This window comes from Hyalella azteca, unplaced genomic scaffold (genome assembly GCF_000764305.2).
Source record: "Hyalella azteca isolate HAZT.00-mixed unplaced genomic scaffold, Hazt_2.0.2 contig17452, whole genome shotgun sequence".
NCBI classification, from domain to species: domain Eukaryota; kingdom Metazoa; phylum Arthropoda; class Malacostraca; order Amphipoda; family Hyalellidae; genus Hyalella; species Hyalella azteca.
In genome coordinates, this window is record NW_025947235.1 from 9,967 (window position 1) to 36,496 (window position 26,530).

At 39.1% G+C, this 26,530-nt stretch overlaps 2 protein-coding genes across 2 annotated transcripts in view; both read left to right on the forward strand.

The window, feature by feature from the left end:
* Window positions 1–1,119: 1,119 nt before the first annotated feature.
* Window positions 1,120–16,703, forward strand: LOC108681857 (aminomethyltransferase, mitochondrial). Its single transcript, XM_047885271.1, has 7 exons — window positions 1,120–1,310; window positions 9,622–9,847; window positions 11,899–12,065; window positions 13,490–13,733; window positions 14,368–14,465; window positions 15,350–15,466; window positions 16,526–16,703. The coding sequence occupies exons 1-7, from the start codon at window positions 1,125–1,127 to the stop codon at window positions 16,694–16,696; spliced, it is 1,209 nt and encodes a 402-aa protein (XP_047741227.1). The 5' UTR covers window positions 1,120–1,124; the 3' UTR covers window positions 16,697–16,703.
* A 7,657-nt stretch (window positions 16,704–24,360) lies between these two features.
* LOC108681858 (nuclear pore membrane glycoprotein 210) overlaps window positions 24,361–26,530 on the forward strand; it is a 21,420-nt gene continuing 19,250 nt past the window's right edge. The window contains exon 1 of the mRNA XM_018170933.2: window positions 24,361–24,569. Within this exon, the coding sequence (XP_018026422.2) occupies window positions 24,415–24,569 (155 nt within the window). The 5' untranslated portion in view covers window positions 24,361–24,414. The remainder of the gene's footprint in view (window positions 24,570–26,530) is intronic.

Here is a 26,530-nt window from a genome sequence, read left to right on the forward strand (position 1 = left end):
GAAAGCCTCCATCCAGTTGAGGTTTGGCCACCTGGTTATACCATTCTTGGCTTATGGTACAATGCCTGCCAGTGCCTGTGGAGAGGCCAAGTGGTGCCCCCGCAGGGAGATTGCCTCCCATGTTGTGGCAACTAATGCCATAAATGCTGCCCTTTCCGCCCCGCCACCGCTAACTGCATCAGTGGAGGCCTCGCTCCCTCGCCCCTACTGCTCGGGATACTGCAGCTCCCTGGCGTCCTACTCCGCCAGGATTAGACACTCCTCTAGCTCTGCCTGCCTGGAGTGCAGGGATCCCCTCCAGTCCACCCAGCACCTATTTCCCACATTTCTCAGCATCTCCTCATTGTGAGACAGTCCTGTGGAGGCAGCGGCGTTCCTGGCCACCCTTCCTGCCTTCCCTCATCTCCCCCTTCTTCCAGTGCCTTCCCCCCGGCCACCACCAGAGCCTCCCCCTAAAGAGCGTGATGGTCGCAATGAACAACAACATGATAAAGACAAACCATGCTGAAGATAGATAGCTGGTCATTCCAGCATCATGCCATGTCTCAGTCAGGAAGATGACATCTAGTGAGCATTAGCTCAGTAGAACATGAGCTTTAGCCCATGTAGAGCTAATAATGTATTGCCCCAGAGCTCTCTGGTGAGGGTGAGCTCTCCCACAAAACATTCTAGAGAAAAGGACTGCACCATTATTTCCCACTGCTGGATATGTAGCAGCAGGAAGCCTATTTTGGGTGGCATGGCATCCACTAGAAGACCTGCAAGACGCCTGGGCAGTATGATGATCAAATTGACTCACAGTGGATGGATTGGGGCCTGCAGCAGCTGACTGCAGCCCATGCAAATTTCTAGGATTTAAATATTTTAATCTGGTTTGCCCCTTGATAAATATTTTACCAGCCTATGATATTGATATATTCCTCCTTACATTTTTTAGCTCTAGACTAGTTGTTGGGGTTACTGCAAGAATTAAACATTCCTCAGTCATTGAGCAACATGCATCTTTTTCCAAAGCTGCGACAGCTGCCAATATGAAAAAAATAGAAAAGTTCTTGGCTCAAAAAAATTTTATTTGTAGCTACTGTATAATTAATTGATTGCTTCATTATCTGCTTTTCAGAAAGATGTTTTTTACCACCAAGATGATTAGAACTTATTCATTTGGCCAAATTGTGGCCAATAAAAGCAATAATTTTCATACAAGTTCTCAGAGACTATTGGAAAAAACTGTTTTATATGACTTTCACTGTAAGCATGGAGCTAAAATAGTGCCCTTTGCTGGATTTGCAATGCCTATCACTTATGGCAAGGTGAGCATTTTTTAGCTGTACTTTATTAATTGTGCTTCATGATTCTGGTCCACTGCCCCAAAAATTCTCTTGCATGATTGTGATGGACATCAACTGCTAGATTTATACATTTTTATTCATAATATTACCATTTTTGGTTCATATGCATGCTGCTTATCTCCAGCAGGTGAGACAAACAAATTATCTACTTTGGTAGGTAGGCAACAACCATTGCTCAGATGTGGGTGATGATCAGAGTTAAGATTTTGTTTCTACTTCAGATGAAATGAAGTGCAACATTTATATCTGTCAAATGGCTATGAGGTTCATATAAAAAAGACGATTGTGTATAAGTAAATGAAGAGCAAGTTTAAAGTAAGGAACACGAGCACAGAGTATGAAGTAATTATTAGTAAAATAAATTTTAATTCCCTGCTAATCACTACATGGAAATATAAACCTCCAAATTCATATTGTCAGGTTGTACACCATGTGAAGAGCCTTGGCTGGATCATCAATTAAAAGGAAAATATTGCTATGGCATCTTTTATGTTGCTCTTTTATGTGACACTGCTCTTTAATCCACTATTGCTGTTTGACAAACATGATTGCCTCAAAAAGAAATTTCCATTTCAAAAACAAAACAAATTTAGTGTCAATCAAATTGCCTTGCAGTAACAAAATAAGTTTGTAGTGAAGTCACAGTTACTAAACAAGTACTTAATGCTAGGGTGGAGCAGAAATAAGTTTTTATATACTTTTTGTTGAAAATTTATTATTATAGTGGAATAATGGTTATTAAATGCTGTGAAATACTATTTAAATAAAATATTTTGTCTTATTATATTTATATCTCAAGGGGCTGGTCCTTTAAAAAGATATAATTTTGTATTTTCGAGAATGATATATTTCAAACCTTTTTTCAAAATTTAAGATGCAATAATGGCATGTTTACAAAATGATTTTTTAAAAATTAACTCATTGGACTATATCATTGTGTTTTGAGGTGCCACAAACTTTCAAAGAGTGTGAAAATATCTCATATTCATACACTTAAGTTGAAATATAAGGTACACCATTCTTGTGGGTTATTAAATTGTATTGAAATTTCAGTAGTAATTGTGTATGCTAGAGTCAATCTGGGATCTTCCATGAGAAGGGGCTGCATTTCAGGTGCCATCCTAGCCCTGCCCATCCAAGCCCAGCCCATCCTAGCCCAGCCCATCCTAGCCCAGCCCATCCAAGCCCAGCCCATCCTAGCCCTAGCCCTGCCCATCCTAGCCCTGCCCATCCTAGCCCTGCCCATCCTAGCCCTGCCCATCCACTCTTTCATATGATCTGTTGTACAGATAATGAGCTGATAATGCAGCTTTGTTTTAAAGCATATTTTCTTCATTTTGTTTATCCCATTTACCTCTCTGGAAATGTATTACATTACATCTCCATTTTTGTATTGTTTTTGTTAGAGTTTTGTTTAACTTTGTTTAACAAAACTCTCTTTGAACACCAACACATAAATTAAAAACCAGCCTTCAGGGACTAATTTAAGTTACATTTCCCCAGCTTGTGTATTGCAGATATAATTTATAGAATGGAGAAGATATGTAGGTATAACTTCCATCAATGGAATAAAACAAAAATTTCTGTCAGAAATGCAAATGAAGATGCAGAGACAATCATTCTTCACCACCAAAACAGATCACTGTACGATGTACTAGATCAGGAATTTAAAAGCAAAAACAATACCACAAAAATTCACCATATCTTTATAAGAGAAAATGTTTCAGAGTCCAGTTCCATCTTCAGTTCACAAAATTCAGTTCAGAAGAACTTCAGTCCTAGAAACACAAATACAATCAATCAGTAAAGTAAAAGGCAATGTTAGGTTTTAAAATGGAGAATAAATAAATAAGACATGAAATTAACGCTAGTAAATGGCTTACTGTATCTATTTACTATTTCAAGATGAATGGAGCTAAAAGTGGCATTTCAACTAGGCTTCTGTTTGAATATATATAGGGATTCTAAAATGCATAAATCAGTAACCCCGGATGTGGAAGCTAGAATTTTAAAATCACTATCGGATACAGAGGTGTTGCACTGCTTGGCATGAACATGTATAGCAGAATGAGGTGGATGTGCAAGTAGGTTCCCCGTTCTATAACTCCTGCCCTTATGCTCAGCCAGCCTAGTATAGAAATTGTGTGACATCATACTGACATATGCTGATGTGCACTGCGCACAACTATATCTGTAAACTAGTGACGATTGCATAAGAACAGGTAGGGTATGATTAAACCTGAAAAATGAGCTGGTTCCAGAATTGTTAACCAGCAACACATGAAGATTTACATCCAAAAGATATTTAGCAAATAAAACTTTTAATTCCTTTGACATAGTCTCAGATGCGGGGCCAAGTAGGGAAAAGAACAGTAAACAACTTTCCTATTGTCACACTTGGGAATAACTGCAGTATATTGCTTGGACATAAACTTTTGATTTTGGTGAACACCAGGTGCGATGGAAAGCCATTTTGTGAAAAGATATTGTGCAACAATTCAAATTCAGAGTGCATGGCTAGGAAAGTAGAGCAAATGCAAAAGCCCCAGTTTGTATGTCACTTAACCAAACTGAGACTAACTAACTAAACTAATTCTTGCTATTTACCAATTGCAATGTTATTAAATCTCATTACCATTTCAGAATTCTACTTATAGCCTAGGTATCAATTATATGCATAATTTTATTATACCCTTTATGATTGCCCATCCCTAATTTGCACTCATTAAATCAAGCTTCTTAATTTGCTTATTCAACTTGTGTAGGTATCTTTATACAACACTGAACAACCCAGCTCATAGCTCCAGCTCCAGCTCAACCCAGCATCCCATAGTTCTGTTATGTAAGTTTGATTGAATACCAGATAAGGTTTTATATTGTTATTTTATTATTTTTCTTCTCAACGAGTCAAATGAGATCTTGCTGGCATAAAATTATCAATAAGAAACATTCTCTGGTATTCTATCAACCTTGTATAAAAAAGATCTTTTGAACAACAATTGTCATGATGTTATTTTTTTATGTGTTCTTGGTGGGGCCAACAGATCTGGTTGAAGTGGACTCAACATTGCTGTGTCAACTGTAACATAAATAAAATTAATGATAATTATTATTCGCAGATTGGCTTTGAACATGTAAAGTATAAGTTAAGGAAACCTAAAGATTGTGAACTGAAAACTCTAAAGTGAAATGAAGCATTAATACTTTATTAGATTCATATAAAAGAAATCATGAGATTTTCAGTTCCAATATTAAGGAATCAAAGTCTGATAGAGTGATTTAAAAACATATGCCATGTTTAGGAAAATACAGACATATATTAGAATGTGAATAAAGGTAACAAAATAGCAATTGATTTGTATCCTTGAATGATCCATTACTAAACTATGTTTTATGTGGAAGGTTTAAAGAAGAGAACATTTGTAAATGATAGTGAAACACTCACTATTTTGCTAAGAGCACCTGTGATCTGCACTCTTAAGAGTCTGGGGTAGCGGTCGCGGAACTCAGCATCGAGCCCGGGCCGCAGCCGCTTGTAAAATTCGCTCGCTCGAGTTTCTGCCTCAGTCCAAACTTGGCCATCCGTTGTCTGGCTGCGCATTCTCCTCCACTCTCCACGCATACCGTCCACACTGTCTCCATTTGTACTGATAAAAATTTCTTATTCATTTTGCGTCCATTATTGTGTAGAAGTTGTAAAAATAAAACTTGTAATTACCGAACGATTTACTGCGAAGATTTACTACGAATGATTTACTACGAATGCTCGAGCATAAATACCATAACTTCATGTCAACACGTTGAGGCATACATTTTCATTACTTTTTAAAATCTCTCGAGTTCCTCAGTTACTGCAAAATTTCTCATCTTCACTGCAGACAGCGGCTTATTTTTCACTAGTACATAAACCGTTTGCTGCCGATGGGCGAAATTCAGTGCACTGCGAACAGTATCCACTGGTCTATTCTGATCATTTAGACTATTCATGATTATTTGCAACTACGATTGTTTAGTTTCTTACGCAAATAATAGCCGGCTCAAAACTATTTACGCACATTGAAGAAAGCCAGGAAACTATAGTTTATGTTGATAAAATTATTTTAATTATATTCGTGATATTAATCTGTTCACTTATTGAATGATTTTCAAAAAAAATGATTACTGGTTACTTTGGAAGTTTACTGAGAGTTTCCTCTGCTGTCGACGTGAATAAAGGAATGCTGTGGATAGGGGAGGCTGTGGTTTCAAGAGGAGGTGCATGGGGAAGAGTAGGAAGGTGGGGCAGCGAACAACGGGGGACTGAATGATTGAGGGAGTTGGAGGAAAAGGATGAATGTAGAGAGGAATTGGTGAATGAATTAATTGCTTAAATAATTGGGCCATGTATCGAGTGCGCATAACATATACGGGACAGAGCAGCGTGGTTTGTCAACTAGTGTATTATTCAACGCCCCAAAGCTAAGTAAAAAATTTGAAGACAGACTTATTGTACACTTTTAATTTTACAACAGCTTTTATTTTACATTACAGTCTCATTGTCTTTCCTGAAACCTCTGTTATATGTCATTCCTAGTAATGATGTAGTCTGTTCATTAATATTATATATAATTTTTTATGTTTGGAATACTTCGTCACTGTTCAAAAACAATGAACAGTCTGGGAACTGGTGAAGAAATAAAAGGCTAGAATAATCGAATGCCTCCTCTCCGAACGAAGGGAAGGGTTGGAAGTTATTTATTGCTTTTAGCCGATGGTCGTGTCAGAGTGTGGTGTGTCCCCTCGTCCCCTCACCTACCTTCTATACCTATACATAACTGTATAGTATGTATAGTTATACTATATCTATATGTATGTATATGTATGTATACTACTATAACTATACACATTAATGGACTGACTGACTGGTATCATTCATTAATAGATATTGTAATATAGCAATGTTAACTAATTTATAATTTGTAACATTGAAATGCAATCGTTTTTTGAGTATGAACTCATGGATTAATGGACAACTCCATCGCTAATATCACTCGAAATATTTTTACTAGCTGCAAACGGATTAGTTTGTTATGATTTTATTCGATATTTGATTTGAAGCCCTTCCATAAACATCAATTGCAATATTAAGTGCGAGAAATTTCAAATCATAAAATATGGTAAAATTATGGGGAGATTTTCAGGCAGTTTGTTGATTTGATTGTCACCTCAGCCTCCACAGAAATTCGATAGGTAAGGGTATAAGGGTATCTGTTTTCCCCTCCGAGCTCACTCTCTTGTCATCATCTATCCACCACATTTGTAAACAATCTTGTGTTGTGAACCTTGCAGAAAGTGGCAGTCTTTTTGGCAGTCTTTTTTAATCTTGAAACATTAAAAAAAAACAGTGTAGCTGTTTAAAATTATTGGTGCCTAAAAAGCAGTGAAAAGGTTAGAAAAACGCCAGTGAAAATGAAAGCTTATACTGTAATCACTAACCATGTACAATGTACTGCTGCTGGTAATTCTAATTCTTATATAATTTTCACTGGAATCAATTGACAGTTATTATGAAAAAGATCACAAAGCAATTGACCGCTAATTCTTACTCTGATTAATAATAATTAATAATAGCTAATTATTGAATAAAGCCTTTTTTAATTCAGAACTCTGTTCATGGGAACACGCATCGTAGCTTTAAACATTATATATTTAGATTTTCCTCTTTCATTATCATATGAATCATCCTATTACAATCACAATAATAATAACTTGAATCAGTAATTCAGTATGACAGTAAGTCAGTGGGCTGAGTCTGACATTAATATTAAAAAATTATTAAGCAATGGCAAAGTATTGTTGAGGGCTCCTTTTAATCATGAAATTTTTTTACAGAAGTAGAATGATATGAATTTAAATACATTTCTTAGCAGTTTGTAATGAATTTCTGACATTTAAAATTTCAAGATTGACATGAATGCTCCCATGATTGCATAGTACCATATAGGTTTAGAATTCAATATGCTCTATTCTAGCTCATTTAATTCAATAATTTGCATTAAAATAATCGTTCGTGTGGTAGCAAATGGGAAATTTTATATTAAATTGTGCTGTTTATGCATTCATTATCTTCATATTTTAAAACATTATTTCGATTAACTCTTCGTAATCATCCTAACGCATGATGCTCATTTACGATCACCTTAACAACATTTTCATATTATTGAAGATGCATGGAAACATGCATTGTTAGTTTAGACCTGTTAAAAGACTCCGCAGCTTCAGACAAGGGCTCTGAAAGCTGATCGAAAGGAACTGCGAAGAGAAGAGGAAGGGAAGAAGGAATGTTTACCTTGAATGACAGAAGATTTATTGCCAGAGAGTAGGCTGCGCCAACACCCGGTACGACAATGGGTCAGGTCTTGCTTAAATCTATGGAATTTTCACTCACCACTAATAATGTCGACTAATATCTAATGCTAAAAGAATGATTCAAAAATGCTTTGTGTAGAGATCAATGAAGAATAAATAGTTAAATTAACTTGTGTCGCGAAAATGTTAGAAAATGTTGTCGCGCTAGAAAAATTTGCTCATTTTACGATCTTCATATGGTTTAAAATTTTTGTTTGTGATAAAAGTGATAATACATAGTTTACATAATATATCTTACTTTCCGTTAATTGAAAATAATTAGCCAGATCACCATTCCAAATTTCAGACTTGTATCTTATTTAGGAGGAGAGTTATTGGTTGCCTTCATTGTTAAGAACCCTCATAGGGATTAACGTGCCTGGTGGCCGCTCCACCGGCCTCTTAAAGAGACTCTTATATTGCATGTCTCACACTCATTGGGCTCATGTTCATGTTTATGGGTGGAAATATTATGATAATATTAGTAAATTTTTGACAGTTCAGAGAGAGCTTGCAGCTTGAATGAAAACAAGGAATTGTTTGTTCAAACTTGTTTTTATTGCTGCAAAAATGTTAAACTCAAGGCTTCAAAAATAGAAACGCAGCATGGAAAAATTATTTCCTACATCTGTAACCATGTAGCCACTTGTATGCTGGATATTATATTTGTGAATCTAATATTGCTACTGTGTTGCAGCTGTGGATAGCTGAATACTTATAAGCACACTAACAATATGTCATTCATTAAATTTACTTAACGAATGTTGACATCACCTCTGTACAGTGATTATTGAAATTTTTTGTGGCCATAATTTTCAAGTAAAACTTTCCTTGATGCATGATAATGAAGGCATTACATATAATCATTGGTTTAAGTGGATAAACAGTTTTATTATTATATACGTACCTTGACATTTTCTAGTTGAATTAAAAAAAATTATACTTTTTAATGAGTGCTATTTGGTCCAGTGCTACCTACCCCTGATACTAGTGTAAGTAGTACCAATGTATGAATGTTTTTATGATGGTAGCTAAGGTAGCTAACAAACATACTGTTTGTTATGACAAGGGGGCAGTGGATGAGAATACAAATATAAAGGGGTAATGAGCAAGAGTGATAAAACAAATATAAAGGGGTAATGAGCAAGAGTGATAAAATAAATATAAAGGGGTAATGAGCAAGAGTGATTAATTTGTTCCTGGGTGGTGAGACTATATAAAAATGTACATTTTTGACAATCTATATGTCTTACAAATTTAAAAATTTTGAAATGTACCCTTTCAACAAGCTGGGCTGGGCAGATGTATAACATATACCAATACTATTAATAATGACATGAATTATGATTTTTTCTGGCTAGCTGAATATGCTTGAATTTTATTACACTTTCACAAAGTAAACAAAATACTTCATTATATTTGAAACAAGTATTAATGTAATGATTTATTAGGTGCTAGGCCCTAAGTTGGATGTGCAAATCCAAAATAATTGACTCAAGTGCAATGCAGTTGAACAATAATGTTTTATGTGATATGTTGAGTGGTGCAAAATGCCTGTACTTTAGACTGCAGCTATTATGGTTTGTGTACCTATTTCAAGTGTGTAATTTTACTGGCATACCAAAAGAACTTGCCTGTATAACATGCACAATTTTTCATTTTATTGTTATTCAGAACTGAAGCTATATGAGTTTGAATCAATTGCCTAGGAAAAAAGCATGCTATGCTATGATGGCAACCATTTTGAACTTTTTAAAATATTCTCTTGCAGTGAGATAACTTGATGTGTGTGAAAATATACTTCTTAGAATTTTTCTAGTCTGATGTGTCTACATCAAAATTTAGCTGAAAAAATCAATGTAAATTATTGTCATCAATGTTACAGATTGGTGTTTCTGCCTCACACATTCACGTGAGATCTTCATGTGGCCTATTTGATGTGTCGCACATGCTGCAGGCACAAATTACTGGGCCTTCTCGCATTCAGTTCCTTGAGTCACTCACTGTAGCTGACATAAAGAGCCTCAAGCCTGACAATGGATGCCTCACTCTCTTCACTAATGATCAAGGCGGTATCATAGATGATCTCATTGTGAGCAGCACCAGCAAAGGTAAGAAGCTTCAATTAACTTCATTTTTCAAGTACTATATTTGCTAATATCCTAATATTCATGAAATTTTGATAACTTGAGCCTTGTTTGCCAATGCATGTTAGTGTTGAAACAATAATGATGTATCAAGTTCATGATGTCCATAGAGCATCAGTGGCTTCTTTAGGAGACTGGTGAGGTTATTTTGGATGTAACACAGTTACAAAGATCATGCAATCTAACAGGGTGAAAACAGGCTCCACGTTAGCATAAACATTTATTTTGTTGGGGAAGAAGATGAACCCAGAAATCATGATATGATTTAGTGAGAGAAACACATGGACTTTCTATTACTTTATTGCTAGAATTCTGGTATGTTTTTGATGTACCTGCAAGCATATTTGTTCTGTATATTCTCAACTATCAAGATGTCTCTGCACTATTCACAAGCACATTTATACCCTTTAATTGCTTTTTTATGATACAGGGAACTTTAGGGCTTGCAATATTACTGGGTAATTAATATTATTTTTTGTTGCAAAATGTGCATGCATGTGTGCTTCCATGGAAAGTAAGAATTATTTTGAATACACTTTGTGCTCTTAGTTATCTTGATGTTCCTTGCAAATTTTGCACTCAGTTGTATTTTTCTGACTCTTGGTTTGCGGGACTACTTCTCCTGATGGGCTTTCTTAGGTGGCTGTTACTGAGTAATCTCAGCACCATAGTCTCTTGTACTTTCTTGAGCCCTTGGCTTGTGAATAATAGGATGAACCCAACATGAAAAACCAAGAATTCCTAATATCCCCAACTGGATCCAAACAGAATGGAAGTGTCATCAGTTAAGATTTGTAATCATGAAAGTCATGAAGGTGGTGGTGGTGGTGGTTAGCTTATTGGTGGCAAGCAGTGAAGGAGACTCAACTGGAAGAGTCCTCCTGGTTACTAGACTGGACAGGATTGGTACAAAAAATGCCTTGTCACTGGTCCCTGAATTTGGCTTGTAGTTGGCTGAAATGCACATGGTCATTTTCCTTAGAATGACTGCTCTGCAAAAATGCAAACGACAAACTTTGCACAAAATACAATAATTTTACCCCTGAAATATATACAGATAAGCACTGCCCTACCTAATATGATAATCCAATTTAAACAACATAATTGGGAGATATTTGCACAATTCTAACTCTTGACTTGCCATAAAAGAGCCTACATAATTTAAAATAAGAGGACAGCAAGGATGTTGAAGCAGCTGGAAAGTTCAATAATTTTAGCATACCTGCATAAGTGAGCAGACGCCATAGTTAACTGGAACAACCATCTTTTGTTTTAGTTCCGTTTTAGAGAGTTGGTAATGAAAATAGATAATTAATGCAAAAAGCTTCAAGATGAAATCAATTCTAATGATAACATGTTACCATTCAACTAGTTGAAATATGTTCCTTTATGGTGTCTTACATCTCACCAATCCTTGCTTTGCAAGTTTGATATCTTCATTAAAGAGTCATTTATACAGAGCTGCTTGGTCTCGTAGCCTCAAGACCAGTAGAACGATTTGAAGTCCAAGCTCCCTTGCTAGTTCAGCCAACATATAATCTTGTAATCACTTCAACAGCATATTTGTGGTTGCAAAGATTTTGAGGCCGTGGGCAGTTTCTAGCTGATCCTATCTCTGTCCTTTCACTTTATGCTCTCTCCCATCTCAGTCTCTGGCCAACAGCTGATATTTATATACTGATGTCTAAACATTCCTTTATATCAGTGTCATCCTAGATGCTAGCCTCAAATGGAAGTTTCACTGTTGAACACAAAAAGGTAGCAAATAACAGGTTAAAGTAGTATGATGAAACACAGATTCTTAACTCATTTTATATAGGGTTTGAGTTGCCAGTCCTGTGATGAGTTGCTCGGTGACTTTTGGGGCAAGTCTGAGTGCTCATGGCTGTGACATCAATAACTACCGTACCTATTATTATAAATTATTTTAATCAAACAAACAAATATAATCATGCACTGTGATTTCAAAGCAATAGTTAAGACTCAGGAGTGTGTTTTTGTGTCATTGTTTGCAGAGTCAATTTATCTGGTGAGCAATGCTGGGTGTCGGCACAAAGTGCTGCCCCTGTTGCAGTCAGCGCTTGCACAACACCGCAGCCAGGGAGGTGATGCCTCGCTGCTTCTCATGGACGACCATTCCTTGCTGGCACTGCAGGGTCCATGTGCTGCCAACGTTCTCCAGGTGAGCACCATTATATTTGCTTCTCACTCTCCTTACATTTAACTCATTATTTATTACCAAAGCTTACACTAGAACACTTTATTTTTAGCATTACTTGGCTAGTTCCCTGCAGCAAACTGGACCAAAGGAACCAAATAAAAAACTCTTAACACTTTGGGTATGAATGTCTAAACAGTGGGTAACTATATGTCACCAAACCCAAGCTGCTTCCTATCTAAACATAAAGCAAATAATTTTTATTTATAACTATTTTGTCTCAATAAATTCAAAAGGATATAATATATTGAATTGTCCTACAACTTGTTCAATGTATATACAAAGTTGTTCAAGAATAATTTATTAAGCATTCTAAATAGTAGTACTATTGATGTGACATCGTTTCACAGTCTAATCATAATTATTTCACTTGTTCATATATTAAATTTGAAATTTATTTATTGCTATTGAAATATCCTTTGTATTAAATTGAAGAGCTCCAGAGCTTGAAGGCCACCTAAAGGCATACCTTGAAATTCATCTGCTATATTTTACATATTTTAATGATCTCTTCATTTGCCTGGTGCATATGAAGTACCTAGCTTGCTATTTGATTTAATCATTTGATATTTGTCCGTTATTTTTTTACATATTTTAATTGTTACTTCTTATACTTGGTGCATAGCAAACTTTGATTATATCATTTGATATTCATCCAGTATTTTTTACATATTTTAATGATCGCTTCTTATACCCAGTGCATAGGAAACTATTTGATCATATCATTTGATATTCAGCCGCCATTTTTCCCATATGTTAATAATCGCTTCTTATACTCGGTGCATGGGAAACTATTTGATCATATCATTTGATATTCATCCGCCATTTTTCCCATATGTTAATAATCGCTTCTTATACTCAGTGCATAGGAAACTGTCATCATAGCATTTGATATCCTCTTGCCTTAATGGTAACGGCCAGCAAGTTTGGCTGAACCCCTCAAAGCTGAGCTGCTGACTGCTGCTGTAGGCATGTGGGCTCTGTAATTTTCTCTTTTCTTTCAGTTTCCCTCTGAAGCAGCACTTTTTAGTTGTATTGAATTAATTATAAATTAGACTTTTGTTAATTATAAATGCAACTTACTCACAGGAATGGCATGATCTTTAGTTTTGTTTGGCAAAGCACGGTCTTGCCATGACCCTATAGTGTACCAGGGGCCATACTTTCAAAACTCGCTAAGTGAACATAAGTACTTATGCTCTATTTTCTTGTCTATGATTGGTGGATTTTGCGTGAAAGGCCGTCAATGATTGGCTGATGAACATATGATCTCTTAATTTTTTTTTTTAAAGTAAAGGCCCAGGGCATTAAATCAGAAGGTGTGTAGATCTTTTAGCCTCTTGATTTATTGGGTATTTACTTCTGTCCTTTAATTTCATGACGGGAAGAAAGTCTGCTCAGCCAACCTGAGCGAAGTTGGCTTCATGAGCTCAGTGGAATGCTCAGTGGGTGACTCAAAAGTGTGTAGAGTGACACGCTGTGGCTACACTGGCGAGGACGGCTTTGAAATTTCCGTGCCCAACGTGGAGGCGGTGAAGCTGTGCGAGCTGCTCCTGCAGGACAGCGCCGTGCAGCTTGCTGGGCTGGGTGCTCGGGACACACTCAGACTTGAGGCTGGACTTTGTCTTTATGGTTAGTAGCTTGCTTCACTTTCATTACAATATCATTCCACGTGTCTTTATGGTTTGTAGCTTGCTTCACTTCCATTACAATGGATAAAAGCAATGTCTATTCGTCTATGGCTAGTAGCTTTCTGCACATTCATTACAATATCATTGAATATACGGCCCAAAAATTTTAATGTCTCGTTCAAATAAATGCAGCACAGTGCAATGGTGTCTATTTCTTAGCAAATTTCTTATCATTAATATGTTGCTCTCGTATCCTCCTACCATAATTTATAACTGCAGGCAATTGAAATTAGTGGCAAGCATGCCACTACATACAACACTACACTTGCCGCTGCAATGTGCTTGCAGTTAATACTTACTATACTATATATAGGTACTTACTATATGTATGATGATACATATATTATTACATACGACATTTTAATGTACCTATTGCTACCTTTCGAAAATACAATTTTCATTATCAAGCAGGTGAAGGTTTTGCAACACTTAAAATAGAACATTGCAAATGACAGTTGTACAAATCAAGGGTATTGTGGATACAATTTGAAAAATTTTTCAATTGCTAATTGAAAAACGAATGAGATTATATACGCCTGCAACTACATAAAGTACGTATGATGTTTGTGGCGCAGGTAACGACATGACTGAGGAGACCACCCCCGTGGAGGCGGGGCTTGCCTGGACCGTGGCCAAGCGCAGGAGACAAGAGGGTGGCTTCCCCGGACACCAGGTGATTAATCCTCCGCCACGGTAAATGTTGACAATGTCACGCCTTTTTGCATGGCTTGTGGCGAAACCAAGTGATCAATTGTCCGCCATCCTAAATGTTGACAATGCCGCTCCTTTTTGCATGGCTTGTGGCGAAACCAAGTGATCAATTGTCCGCCACCCTAAATGTTGACAATGCCGCTCCTTTTTGCATGGCTTGTGGCGAAACCAAGTGATCAATTGTCCGCCATCCTAAATGTTGACAATGTCGCGCCTTTTTGCATGGCTTGTGGCGAAACCAAGTGATCAGTTGTCCGCCATCCTAAATGTTGACAATGCCGTTCCTTTCTGCTTGGCTTATGGCGAAATCAGGTGATGGTGCATATATAATTGTCCGCCATCGTCCAAAAATAAAGTAACAGGGCGCATGTCTGTCATGACGATAGGCAACGCCCCCTGGTGGGCAGAGACGCCCCCTGGTGTGGGGAGCGCAGCCGTGGGTAACAAAATTGACGCGTAATCAGGCCCTGGGCCCAACGCCAACCATCAGCATGCAATATCTACACATAGCCTCAGATCAATGAGCTGTGGGTAACTCCGGCTAACAGTAAATCCGCTATGCACAACATAGCCACTGCTCCACAGCGCCGGAGCACAACTGGCCGGAGCGCAACAGGCCCTACCGCAACAGAGGCGCGGGATAGGTTCGGTTAGGTTACGTTAGGAGCAGCCTGTTGCGCTCCGGCCAGTTGTGCTCCGGCCTGTGACTGAACGTCGCTTTTGTGGTGGGCGCGTTGTGTCAAAAGCCGTGAAGATGCCCGGCTGCGTTACGCTCGGGAAGGTATGTGAATTGCACTGTGGACTTGGGCTATGCTGACCTCTAGCTATCCACCCCCTGGTGGGCAGGTGATCATGCGGCAGCTGCAGGAGGGGCCCCGCGTGCGACGTGTGGGCCTCACGAGCGACGGCGCCCCCCTGCGCCCCCCCGCCCCCGTCACCCACAACGGCGACATCATCGGCCAGGTCAACATTCCTGTTGATAACGTGCATCAGCATTCTTGTTGATAACGTGCATCAACATTCCTGTTGATAACGTGCCTCAACATTCCTGTTGATAACGTGCCTCAACATTCCTGTTGATAACGTGCCTCAACATTCCTGTGTACTGAATATAATACGGCCTTCCTTCTCAATTTCATTACCGATTTTGTGAAAATACCTTTTTTAGTAATTGCGTATTGATAAGTTTAGCTTACTCTTGCCAATGGCCGTATATTTCATTGCAATGAGACGAAGTCAAAACAAATTTTTGCGATGAAATCTGCGTGTAGTGGACGTCGCCGTCTCAACTATCAAATAAGAGGTCATTGCAATGCTGCAAATCATGAAATATTTATTAATATAAAATTTACATTCCTTCATGACTGCAGCAGGTGGTTGGTTAGCCCAAATCATTCAGGACGCATAAGAAACGTCGAGTACTATTATATTGTTGTTTACAAAACTAAGTAACACACAGTACAGGTTTACTGTAGCACACAAGACTAACATACAGTACAGGTTTACTGTAGCACACAAGACTAACATACAGTACAGGTTTACTGTAGCACACAAGACTAACATACAGTACAGGTTTATTATAGTACACAAGACTAACATACAGTACAGGTTTATTATAGTACACAAGACTAACATACAGTACAGGTTTACTGTAGCACACAAGACTAACACAGTACAGGTTTATTATAGTACCTAATGATGCTGTCATGGTCGCAGGTGTGCAGCGGTTGTCCCTCGCCGTCGCTGGGGCGCAACATCGCCATGGCCTACGTGCCCGCTGCCCTCGCCTGCGTATTGATAAGTTTAGCTTACTCTTGCCAATGGCCGTACATTTCATTGCAATGAGACGAAGACACGACAAAATTTTGCGGTGCCATCTGCGTGCAGTGGACTTGATCGGTTAGCTTAAATCATTCATAACGCATAAGTAACATCAAGTACTATTATATTGTTGTTTACAAAACTTAGGAACATACAGTGCAGGTTTTATTATAGTACATAATGATGCTGTCATGGTCGCAGGTGTGCAGCGGTTGTCCCTCGCCGTCGCTGGGGCGCAACATCGCCATGGCCTACGTGCCCGCTGCCCTCGCCAGGCCCGGCACTCAAGTGCAGGTCCTCGTCAGGAACAAACCGCAGCCTTCCGTCGTCACCAAGATGCCCTTCGTGCCCACCAACTACCACGTCCTCTGAGACGCCGTCGTCTACGGTTTCTCCGCATTTACTCTTGCAATTGACAGAGAGATGTTCTGCGTTTGTACGCTTGCGCATTCATTTCATTTTGTTCAGATAGTGTGTCATGTGAACATTTTCTGCTGATCAATGAGACAGCGCCTCACAAGCGCTCTGAGATATCACCTCACAAGCAGTCGTAATTTTCTACTTTTTAAGTTGTTGGGTTAGTGAAAATTTCGCGGTCTGAAATTTAAGCCAAGAGTCATTATGATTGAACCCGTGAGATATTTTTAATTAATTAATATATTGAATTGACTTTCTGATGACTTTTGACTTTCTGATGACTTTGAATTATTTTCATGTTATTAATGGCAAGTTAGTGAATGATGTTTTCATTTTACCTCAGCTTGAGTCCCACTTTACTTATCTTTCATTCCTATAATTAGTTTGTTCATCATTACTGAATATTGTAGTCAATTGCGCTTATAATATTGAAATATTGTAGTCAGGTATGCGCTTATAAGTTTTACTCAAGACTCAGGCTCTCACATACTCATTTGGTGTTGCTATTAAATGTTTGGGAGTAATCTTAAGTTTCAAATGGTTGCTACTCTAATTTACGTTATCGTTGTGGTCTTATATAAAGCTTTTGCATGTAATCGCGTCAATTATTTTCTCGTGGGGTTGGTTGATGCTTATTTAATGTGCCGCGTTTGGCTGCTGCTGTCCCTACCGCAGTAATTTGAGTCTCAAAGACATAAAAATGTCATGATTCAACAGCCAAACTGATTGTTTTTTTTCGAATTAATTTTAGCGTTCTGCTCTGTGTCGGCGGTGGCCGCTGCTCTGTGCCGATGTTAAGTCATGGCTTGGTCTCAACATTGAACATTGTCTCTGCTGATGCCATAATTTAGATACAAAACAAAGTGCGCGAGTGTTTTTTTATTTGGTCGTCACTAATCCCCCAATTTGGATCTCGGTTACATGGCAATCATTTATTATTCCAGGAAACCGTCTTCCTACGGGCCCTAGCTGAGCAATACCTGCCATCTCTACTACAAATGTAAAGTAATGTTCTAAAGTTGCTTACTTCAGCCGCGTTTACTGGAGGTTTATTGTGTTGCCGTAGGTGTGTGCACGTTTCTGTAGGTCGTGTCATGGAGGACGTGCAGGATGCTTCTACATAATTATGATACTGATAATGTGATCGCTGTAACATGAAGTGCCTTAACTATGCTCGATATTGTTATGCTCAGGTCAGTCTAAGTGGATATATTGGAGTTCCCTAAGCATTGTTTATCAAGTCTCAGTCTAGATAGAGGAGGCTTATGCACTGCCTCTCATTTGTGTACGATTTCTGGTGCTGTGAAATATTTGTATTCACTCTTATGATGATTTTGATGTGCCTCGTTATTTTTGATATTGCCCGCCAAGACTGGAATTACCATTGGCCGCGCTGAGGTTAGGGCAGCATGGTTGTGTCTACCAGGAGCTGTAGTCGCGCACTTCTTAGCTCGTCAGGCAGGGGCGGTCAGAGCTCCTCGAGGGAAGCGTGACTGTTCCTGTTATGTTGTGACCTCTGATCACCAGGCCTCTAGAGGTGAATAATATGGTAGAAGATAATACTTCCATTCATACTTTCACTGCCGACTGTTTCATACTTTCAAAACTCGCTAAGTGCACGTAAGTACTTACGCTCTATTTTCTTGTCTATGATTGGTGCATTTTGCTCGAAGGGTCATCAATGATTTGCTGATGAACTTACGATCTCTTAAATTTTTTTGAAAGTATATAGGCCCAGGCCTATAATTGAATACAACTCTGATGACTGATAGTTTATCGCTGTGCACAAAGGTTTTAACGGCCGTAAATGTTGCCCGTTGCCTACTGCACAACTGCGGCCGTAGCGCCTGCCTGCAGCAGCACTGCTGACGCAGGGCTGTCTCACCGCCTCAGGCGCCGGTGTGCCGTGTCTCGCCTCAAACTCTCGTCTCCTTCAGTCGAGGCGGCAGGGTCTAAAAAGTTCTCCAAAAACGGAAACTATTTCTCCACTCTTTATTTCTCTTAGTTCTCCACGGAACTATTTTTTATGGCATATTACAATTTAGTGCTCCAAATATTGTTGGAATCAAGCAATCGTTCGTAATTTGTATCTATGATCTTGTTGTTTCCTACTGATTGACACAGAAGAGATAATAGAACATGTCAATAAAGATACCTGGACTTCTGCTGGCACATTAACTCGTCTAGCTCCGCCGTACAAGGCGACGTAAGCGTTCTCAGGCACTACGCGGCATCATTAGTCTTCAGTGCAGTGAAGCGTTTGTTCTTGCCTGAGATTACTAGGGAACGACGAAAAAATTTATGTTGTCGCAGCTCAAAATAGAAGTCGGGAACACCCTCCATTAATTCTTGTGAATGTTACTGATATAAGTCGTAATTAAACTATTTTGATGTTTGTAAGAATCAGATGAAATATATTCTATATCTCTATTTTTAAATCTTTCTTCTTCCTGTATGGTTGCAAGTGGATATTCCGCACAGTTATGCAGGCTATGAATTATTAGAAGCGGTTGCATAAGAAACGATGACGTCAGAAAAGTTCTGGACCGCGTCAACCAGGCGACCGCTGAAACCTATAAAGCTTATTTATAAACCATGACGGCGTATTAGGTTAGTTTTTTTGAAGTGAAATTCATGCCAACGACGTTAAAGCTCGATAAGTCTCGCGCCTGGCACTCTAATATGGGCTGCATTTGAGTGCAGTGGCAGCACTTAAAAAACTTTCACTTGATTTGATACGCTTGTATTGTGATTTGAGGAAATTAAATGTCCAGAATATTAGCTGGAGGTTCAGAATTATTTATGAATGTTTTCAGACTTTACAGAACTTTTGTTACGTGTTTTAGATAAATCGAATTATTTAACCTGATTCGCTAATAATTATGGTTGATGCCGGCAAAACGCGATTAAATGTTTAGATCTGATCATCCTGGCTCATTATTAAAATACCAGTTACACATTAAAGTACTCGTACCGCGTGTGTTGAGAGATGCGACCGCGATAGGTATAATCCGCGATGGGGATTTCATTGACTGCTTGAATCTATTCAAAGATTCCTTATTAATAATTAAATAACATATATATTGTAATGTTGTATGTAGGCTGCAAATTCCCTACTTTCATTCAGACCGTAGAGATAAAGTGTACCGGCGCTGATGTAGGCCGAGGCTGGTGGTAGTAGCTGTGTCAATTCCGGCTTGCGTGTTGGTGCCTCGCTTACAGGGGATTACCTGACCGTCGCCAAGGTGAGCTGTATTTTGCGTTACTGTTGAATACCGTTACTGTGTTATGCGTTACCGTGTTTCGTGTTAATGTTACTGTGCCATTGTGCGTGTTTACTTATAGGTGGCTTATATCGTAAATAATTAATCTGGCGTCGTGTAAAGCCGTTGCTAGGGTAGTCATTAGGCGTAATTATTAACAGTGTACTTACTATGCTTATTTCTCTTCTAGGATCAAGAGCATTGTCCCTATGTTAGCTCGCTCTCTCTCTCTCCTCTGCGTCTTAGCTCCGTAGTAGGCTACTTGTTAAACCTCTTAGTTAATAAACCTTGAACTTGCATTTGTTATAAAATCCCGTCACGCCTTGAGCATTGCTTCGTAGCCAATTGGGTAGCTGTTAACCTATTCAGCTTCCGGTAATCGGTGGGTGAGACAACTATGGTCAATACGAACCGTTAAGTGAGGTTACCGGCGATTGATGGTCAGAGGCTGGTTCATCACATACATATTTTTTTTATCATTAAAATTTAGATAAATATATTTCTTTAAACCTGCCAATCGACTTCCTCGTAAACCCGATTCTAATAAATATTTCCTATGAACCCGAGATTAAGTAAAGCTGCACTAGGTACACATGCTTATACACGGGGCCAGTATTGGCTGCAAGTATTCGCACTCCAAATATTGGGATGAATTATTCTTCAGATGCGAGTAGCTGAAGCAGTTGTTTGAGCATGTTTGTGTAGTTGTGCACACATGTAGTGTGCATGTTTATGCGCTCTGTTTCTTTCTTGGGGGCAAACATTTCTAATGTTAATGTTATGAACTATGTATGTCTTGTCCCAGCAACGACGGTTCTTATAACTTTAAGAGGTGTCGAAATGATATTGAACTTTTTTTCAGATGTTCCATTATCGTTACGTTCCATATTGGGCCTATTTCTTCAACGCCGACACTTCTATTCTATATTCCACCATGCACTGCCCTCACTCGACGGTCTCCAACGACGCACTGCGCTGGCACCTGGGGAAAACTAGCAGCTAATACTACTTTTACTAGTCGTGTGTATTAGCACCTTAAGGCTGGTAGTCAGAATGCAGCGAAGTCTGAGAGCGAGGTTTTTGCGACCATCGCGTGAAATCCTTGATCTGCCCGAAGCTCGACCAGTCTCTACCCTCGAGCTTGTACTCTTTGTAATATGATATCCTAGCCAGATCCTTTCTCGCGGCTACTGGTCGCTTTCAGGTGGCCGAGGAATGGCCAGCGGTCGGCTATAACTAATTGGACTAGGCCGACCACTGGCCACGTATTATTCCTCGCTCCTCATTGAGTTCGCCTTCACCTTGCCGCCCGTCGTGAACTGACATTTCAGTAATTTACGATGTCTCTTTCCCCTCATACCTTCCACAACGCCTGCGTTTGAGCAGTTAGTATGCGGGATCTTCCCTCCGCGTATCAGCAGGCTCGATCATAACTATTTTTTGGGAGATAATATCTACAACAAGGAGGCTGATCAAGAAATGCCGAGTATACCATTCAATGGAGAATACAAATTACAACCCGTTTACATCTCGAAAAAAACGTGTATGAGTCACAGACTTGATGAACAATAATATTCAAAGTTTCACAAAATTTTCTTTCATTATAACTCGTTTAATACAAAGTTTACATATTTATTGTTCCTGGCCATTGTTTATAAATAAATAGCTGGGTAAGCATGGAAAAATCTATATCGCCATCTCATTTACGAGTAGAGTAAAATCCAGCCTAATTTGTGAAGAAAGTCATAGGGAAGAGCCGAGCCTGTTTGAAGCCTCGGCTGGAAACCCCTATCGGTTTCCATCACTACGTTGATTCATTATAACTCCGCTCGTAAATGAAATATCAATATGAATTATTATATTATTATTCGGCTATTTATTTTACAATTTCTCTATCGAAACAAATACATATAAACTTTGTATAACATATGTTATGATTGAGGATAATGTTGTACATCGATGCTCAATTTACATGCGACTTACCGAAAATTTATGGGACATGAAGAAGTAGTTCTATTTGTACAACTTCGGTATTAAATCTGTATTAAAACATATGTGATTCAACCGCCATTTTAAGATATTTCTCACCAAGAACTAGTTATATTGCGAGCATACTCTCATGTGGAGTGGAAATCCCGTATACCACCTGCTCAAATGCAGGCGTTGTGGAAGGAATGAGGGAAAGCAGACGTCGTAAATTACTCACCTGTCAGTCCAAGACGGGAGATAGGGGCAACGAAGGTCTTGGAAGGGGAACTCAAGGAGGGAACTCAAATGAAGGGGAAATCGAGGAGGGGCAACGAATAATACGTGGCCAGTGGTCGGCCTAGTCCAATTATATATAGCCGACCGCTGGCCATTCCTCAACCACCTGAAAGCCGCCCGTTACCGCAAGGAAGGGGCTAGCTACGATATCATACAGGGTGGGGCAGAACAGATTGAGCAGTTTATAGCGGTTTCAGCGTTTATTAGGCCGTAGGCCTGTCGCCGATTCTTAACATCGCAGAACATCCACGGCTTGTTGCGGTCTCGAACTCGCAACTCACTGCTTCAATTTTGCTGTGCTTAACCGCCCGGTCCCGTTACCGCAAGGAAGGGGCTAGCTACGATATCATACAGGGTGGGGCAGAACAGATTGAGCAGTTTAGAGCAGTCAGTGCTCGCAGGGAAGGAAGGGAATGGGCGTGCGGGTGTTTTTTTTTTCAGCCCCTCCTCTATTCCCATTTCAGTAGCCAACATAGTGTGGTCAGGAAAACATCATGGATTTGCTCTGCGCGCATATTTCGAGAACAATCAATCCGTGATTGCAACGCAAAGAGATTTTCGGCGGCAGTTCAGTATTCAATGCAATGATGCTCTTCCTCAGGCGAACACAATTCGGTCCAGGGGTTAGGCAGTTGGAGGCAACTGGAAGTACACTAAGAAGAGATACACATGACCGACGCAGGTCCATCAGAAATTCAGAACGCCAGAAAATGTCGAGAGTGTGAGAGTAGCACTCATCCACTCGCCAAGACGTTTTGCACGAAGGCATGCCGTTGCTTAGGGAACCTCCTCGCGCAGTTTAAGGAGGATTCTACATAGGGATTTGCATTTCCATCCCTACCCAATATGATGATGGCCAAATAATTGAACGAAGCCGACTTTGCCAGCTACCGAAATCTGTGTGAGAACATGCTTGAACAGATTGCTCCCGACGCAGCGTTCTTCAGCAGTGATGAGGCGCATTTTCACCTCTGTGGGACTGTAAATATGCAAAATTGTCGTTACTGGGCTGAAGATAATCAATAAATTATCCATCAAAGACCACTACATTCTCCCAAACTAACGGTCTGGTGTGCCATCTAACAATTTGGTGTGATAGGCCCATACTTCTTTGAGGAGGAGGGAGTAACCGTGACAGTGAATTCCGAATGTTATGCTGCAATGTTGCAAAATTTCTTGTAGCCCAGGATGGAAAACATTGTAGAAAATGAAGCATTGGGAGACGTGTGGTTCCAGCAGGATGGAGCTACAGCTCGCACAGCCCGAATGTCACTCAATGTTTTGAGACGCATGTTTCCCGGACGTCTGGTGTCTCTGAGGGGTGAATTACAGCGGCCTGCGAGGTCACCTGATTTGAGCATTTGCAATTTCTTTCTTTAGAGAAATCTAAAAAAAAGGGTGTTCAGAAGTCGCCCTGACACCCTACCATAACATAACATAACATAGTGCTGTCGGCGCTAAAGTGTAGGCCTGATGTAGCCTGTCGCCGATTCTTTTCCTTTTCGTGCCTTGTTCATAGATCTAAACTCGTGTCATTTGACCGGATCTTTTCATGACTGGCGATAGTTTGAAGTAGCTACTAGACTTGCACCGGATGGTCGCGATAGATTACCGTAGAAGCAATTCTTGCCCTGGAATTTGAGTCCAATTAGGCACACATGGCTTGGAAAAGAAGCAAGTTCTTTAATAAAGAAAATCAAATTCTACTATGATAATTTTAGCTTCGTGTGTAGGCCATGTATCAGCAATTGATGCAAACCATTTCTTTTTTTTGATTGAACTGATGCTGGGCCAAGAAACCACGCGATTAAAAATTGTTGTTTAATTTCTGCCCGGAATTGCTGCAGTGGTCTCGAATATGTATGTCTAAATGATTGCATTTTGACTTGCGATTGAGGAATTATTATCGGAAGCCAAGTGGAATTTTAATTATTTTGACCGTAACTTTTTTTTAGAAATAATTTCATCACGTAATCGAATAAAATATCTCAAAAACATCGTTCTAATGCATATTCTGGGTTAGTTTAAAATTAGCGATGAGAAAATGTCATTGAAAACATTACTTCTGTTGGCTAGCCAAACGACACAACTTAGATCTTGACTATTCTATGCGAATTTGGAGCGGGTTCAAAATATTGCACGCGTATGGCAATGTCCATTAGTTTAATTTTAGCAGCAAGTCTGCTGGTAAGCTTTTCTTGTTGCTCTAAGCTAAATGTGCCAAGAGTTCTTCTTTCTTATTCATACGATGTCCCGTCAAACTTTACTTTAAGAGTAATTGAAGGTGGCTGCTATCACTGGTAAGTCATGTCACTAGTTAGTTAGTATTACGATTGCGGATTGCATGATTAAATGAAAAACAAGCAACCATCAATTGGCGTCAAATGTCAATAGGCCTATCGCACAATTCGGCAGAGTCGCCATCAATTTTGCTTCATGTTCATCATGTTTTAACGCAGTTCTTTTGGTTTTGTGAAAGATACATCATACGCGTAGTTTCACAATCACAAAAATAGAAAGATGCTCAAGAATTGAAGCCCCAACTAATTAGGCCTAGGTATGAATTTTGGAGACTGGACAAAAGCAACTTCCTATTGTTAAGATTTTGTGAATATTTTTATCGAAATTTCATCTTTGAGAAATGAGAAGTACTGACAAATGGGATAATAAAAGTTTTTTTTTTTTGTTTGTTGTATAATTGTTAATAGTTTCTTTATTTTCTTAGTCCACTGCAGGATTAGAATTTTCCTGCTTGTTTCTGAGATCTTGCGGGTTGCAGCTTCAACGTGACAAATGTTTGATGCATTTGGAATCTTGCAGCCTGTGAGCCTGATAGGGCCTAGTGCATTTTTTAATTTTGTTAACAATTATATAAGAGGTAATTCATCTGGCAGAAATCTTGCGGTTCCGGAAATGGCAGGAAGGTGCAAGTCGTGGCCCTAAAGTTAGCTAAAACTTAGAAGTTTTCCATGCTTGGTTCACTGCAGGATTAGAATTTTCCTACTTGTTTCTGAAATCTTGCAGCTTTGATTTCTGCTTTCAGCGCACCATTCTGAAAAAAATTAGATTAGGATCAGTTTGTTAATGAAAAACCTAGAAACCGAGTGGGAAGCAAAAAACCTGGATCTAGGTTTTTTCTGCTTCGGAGCACCACTGTGCCTGCGGAGTGCCTGCTGGAGTCTGCTGGGGCTAAATGCCCAAGGATTTGCTTAAAAACCACCATGAACCAGAGCTTTTTTAGAATCAGTTCATTTTTAATTTCCTCATTTACTCGAGATTTAAACCAATTTCTTAAGTATGATAATGCTGGTATCCATGATACTTTACTGGTCTACTTATAGGACTCAAAACTAAACTTTAGGGAGATTCCAAAAAACCCTCTGTTTTGTCACTATGTGCGGCTCCAATGTGAAATTTCATCTATCACAATTGGAATCTTATTTGGCACTTTTGTTAACAAGTAGATAGGGGGTAATTCATTTGGCAGAAATCTTGTGGTTCCCAAAATGGTGGGAAACCTCTAGTTGGGGCCCTAAAGGTAGATGTTTTCCAGGCTTGTAGTCCAGTGTGAAATTCTGGATAGCTAATATATTCTCATCATCTCATGTTAACATAAGAAAATTGATTGAAAAACCTGCCTCCTAGTCCAGGGCTGGAAAAGTTCTATTTTTTTCTGAAATATCGCTGCTCTAATATCATTTAATTTTTGTAGGTATGAAATTGAAGCATCTCACGATCAGCCTCGGATCAGGATTCCACTGTGCAGAAAGTGGGTGAATATTGCAAGATATTTGGCGACGCATCAGGAGCAAAATTTACACCTTCTGAAGTTCTTGCCAACACATTTGGATTGAAATTATTGCATATGAGAAATAACTTCACAATCTCTGGAAATCTGAAGGACTGCAAGCGCACACGCCACACAGGAAGGTTTATGGCACGCCGGAAGGATCAGGATGCAGTGAAGCTTGTCCAGAAATCAGTTATGTTGTCTGTGTTTTAGTGCATGGATAGTAAAGGATATTCTATCAAAGTTTCTTGCAGCACTTTCTTATTAAAAATTACCCAGCAATGGATCTTGAAAATGGCCGGCAGGGTTGGCAATGATTAAATCAAAATGATTAAATCATGTGATTAAATCACTTGATTTTTTTATTATTTTGATTTCTTTGATTTTTTTGATTTTTTCATATATTTAAATATATTGAGTGGCAGTCTTTAATTTATATTGAGGTATTGTTATTCATGGTTTAGTATAAAT

Bases quoted from the DNA above. Each gene is read 5' to 3' on its own strand.
- LOC108681857 (XM_047885271.1), top strand. From the start codon at position 1,125: ATGTTTTTTACCACCAAGATGATTAGAACTTATTCATTTGGCCAAATT. The intron at 9,848-11,898 runs GTAAGAAGCTTC...CATTGTTTGCAG, and splicing joins TGTGAGCAGCACCAGCAAAG to AGTCAATTTATCTGGTGAGC. The intron at 12,066-13,489 runs GTGAGCACCATT...CATGACGGGAAG, and splicing joins GTGCTGCCAACGTTCTCCAG to AAAGTCTGCTCAGCCAACCT.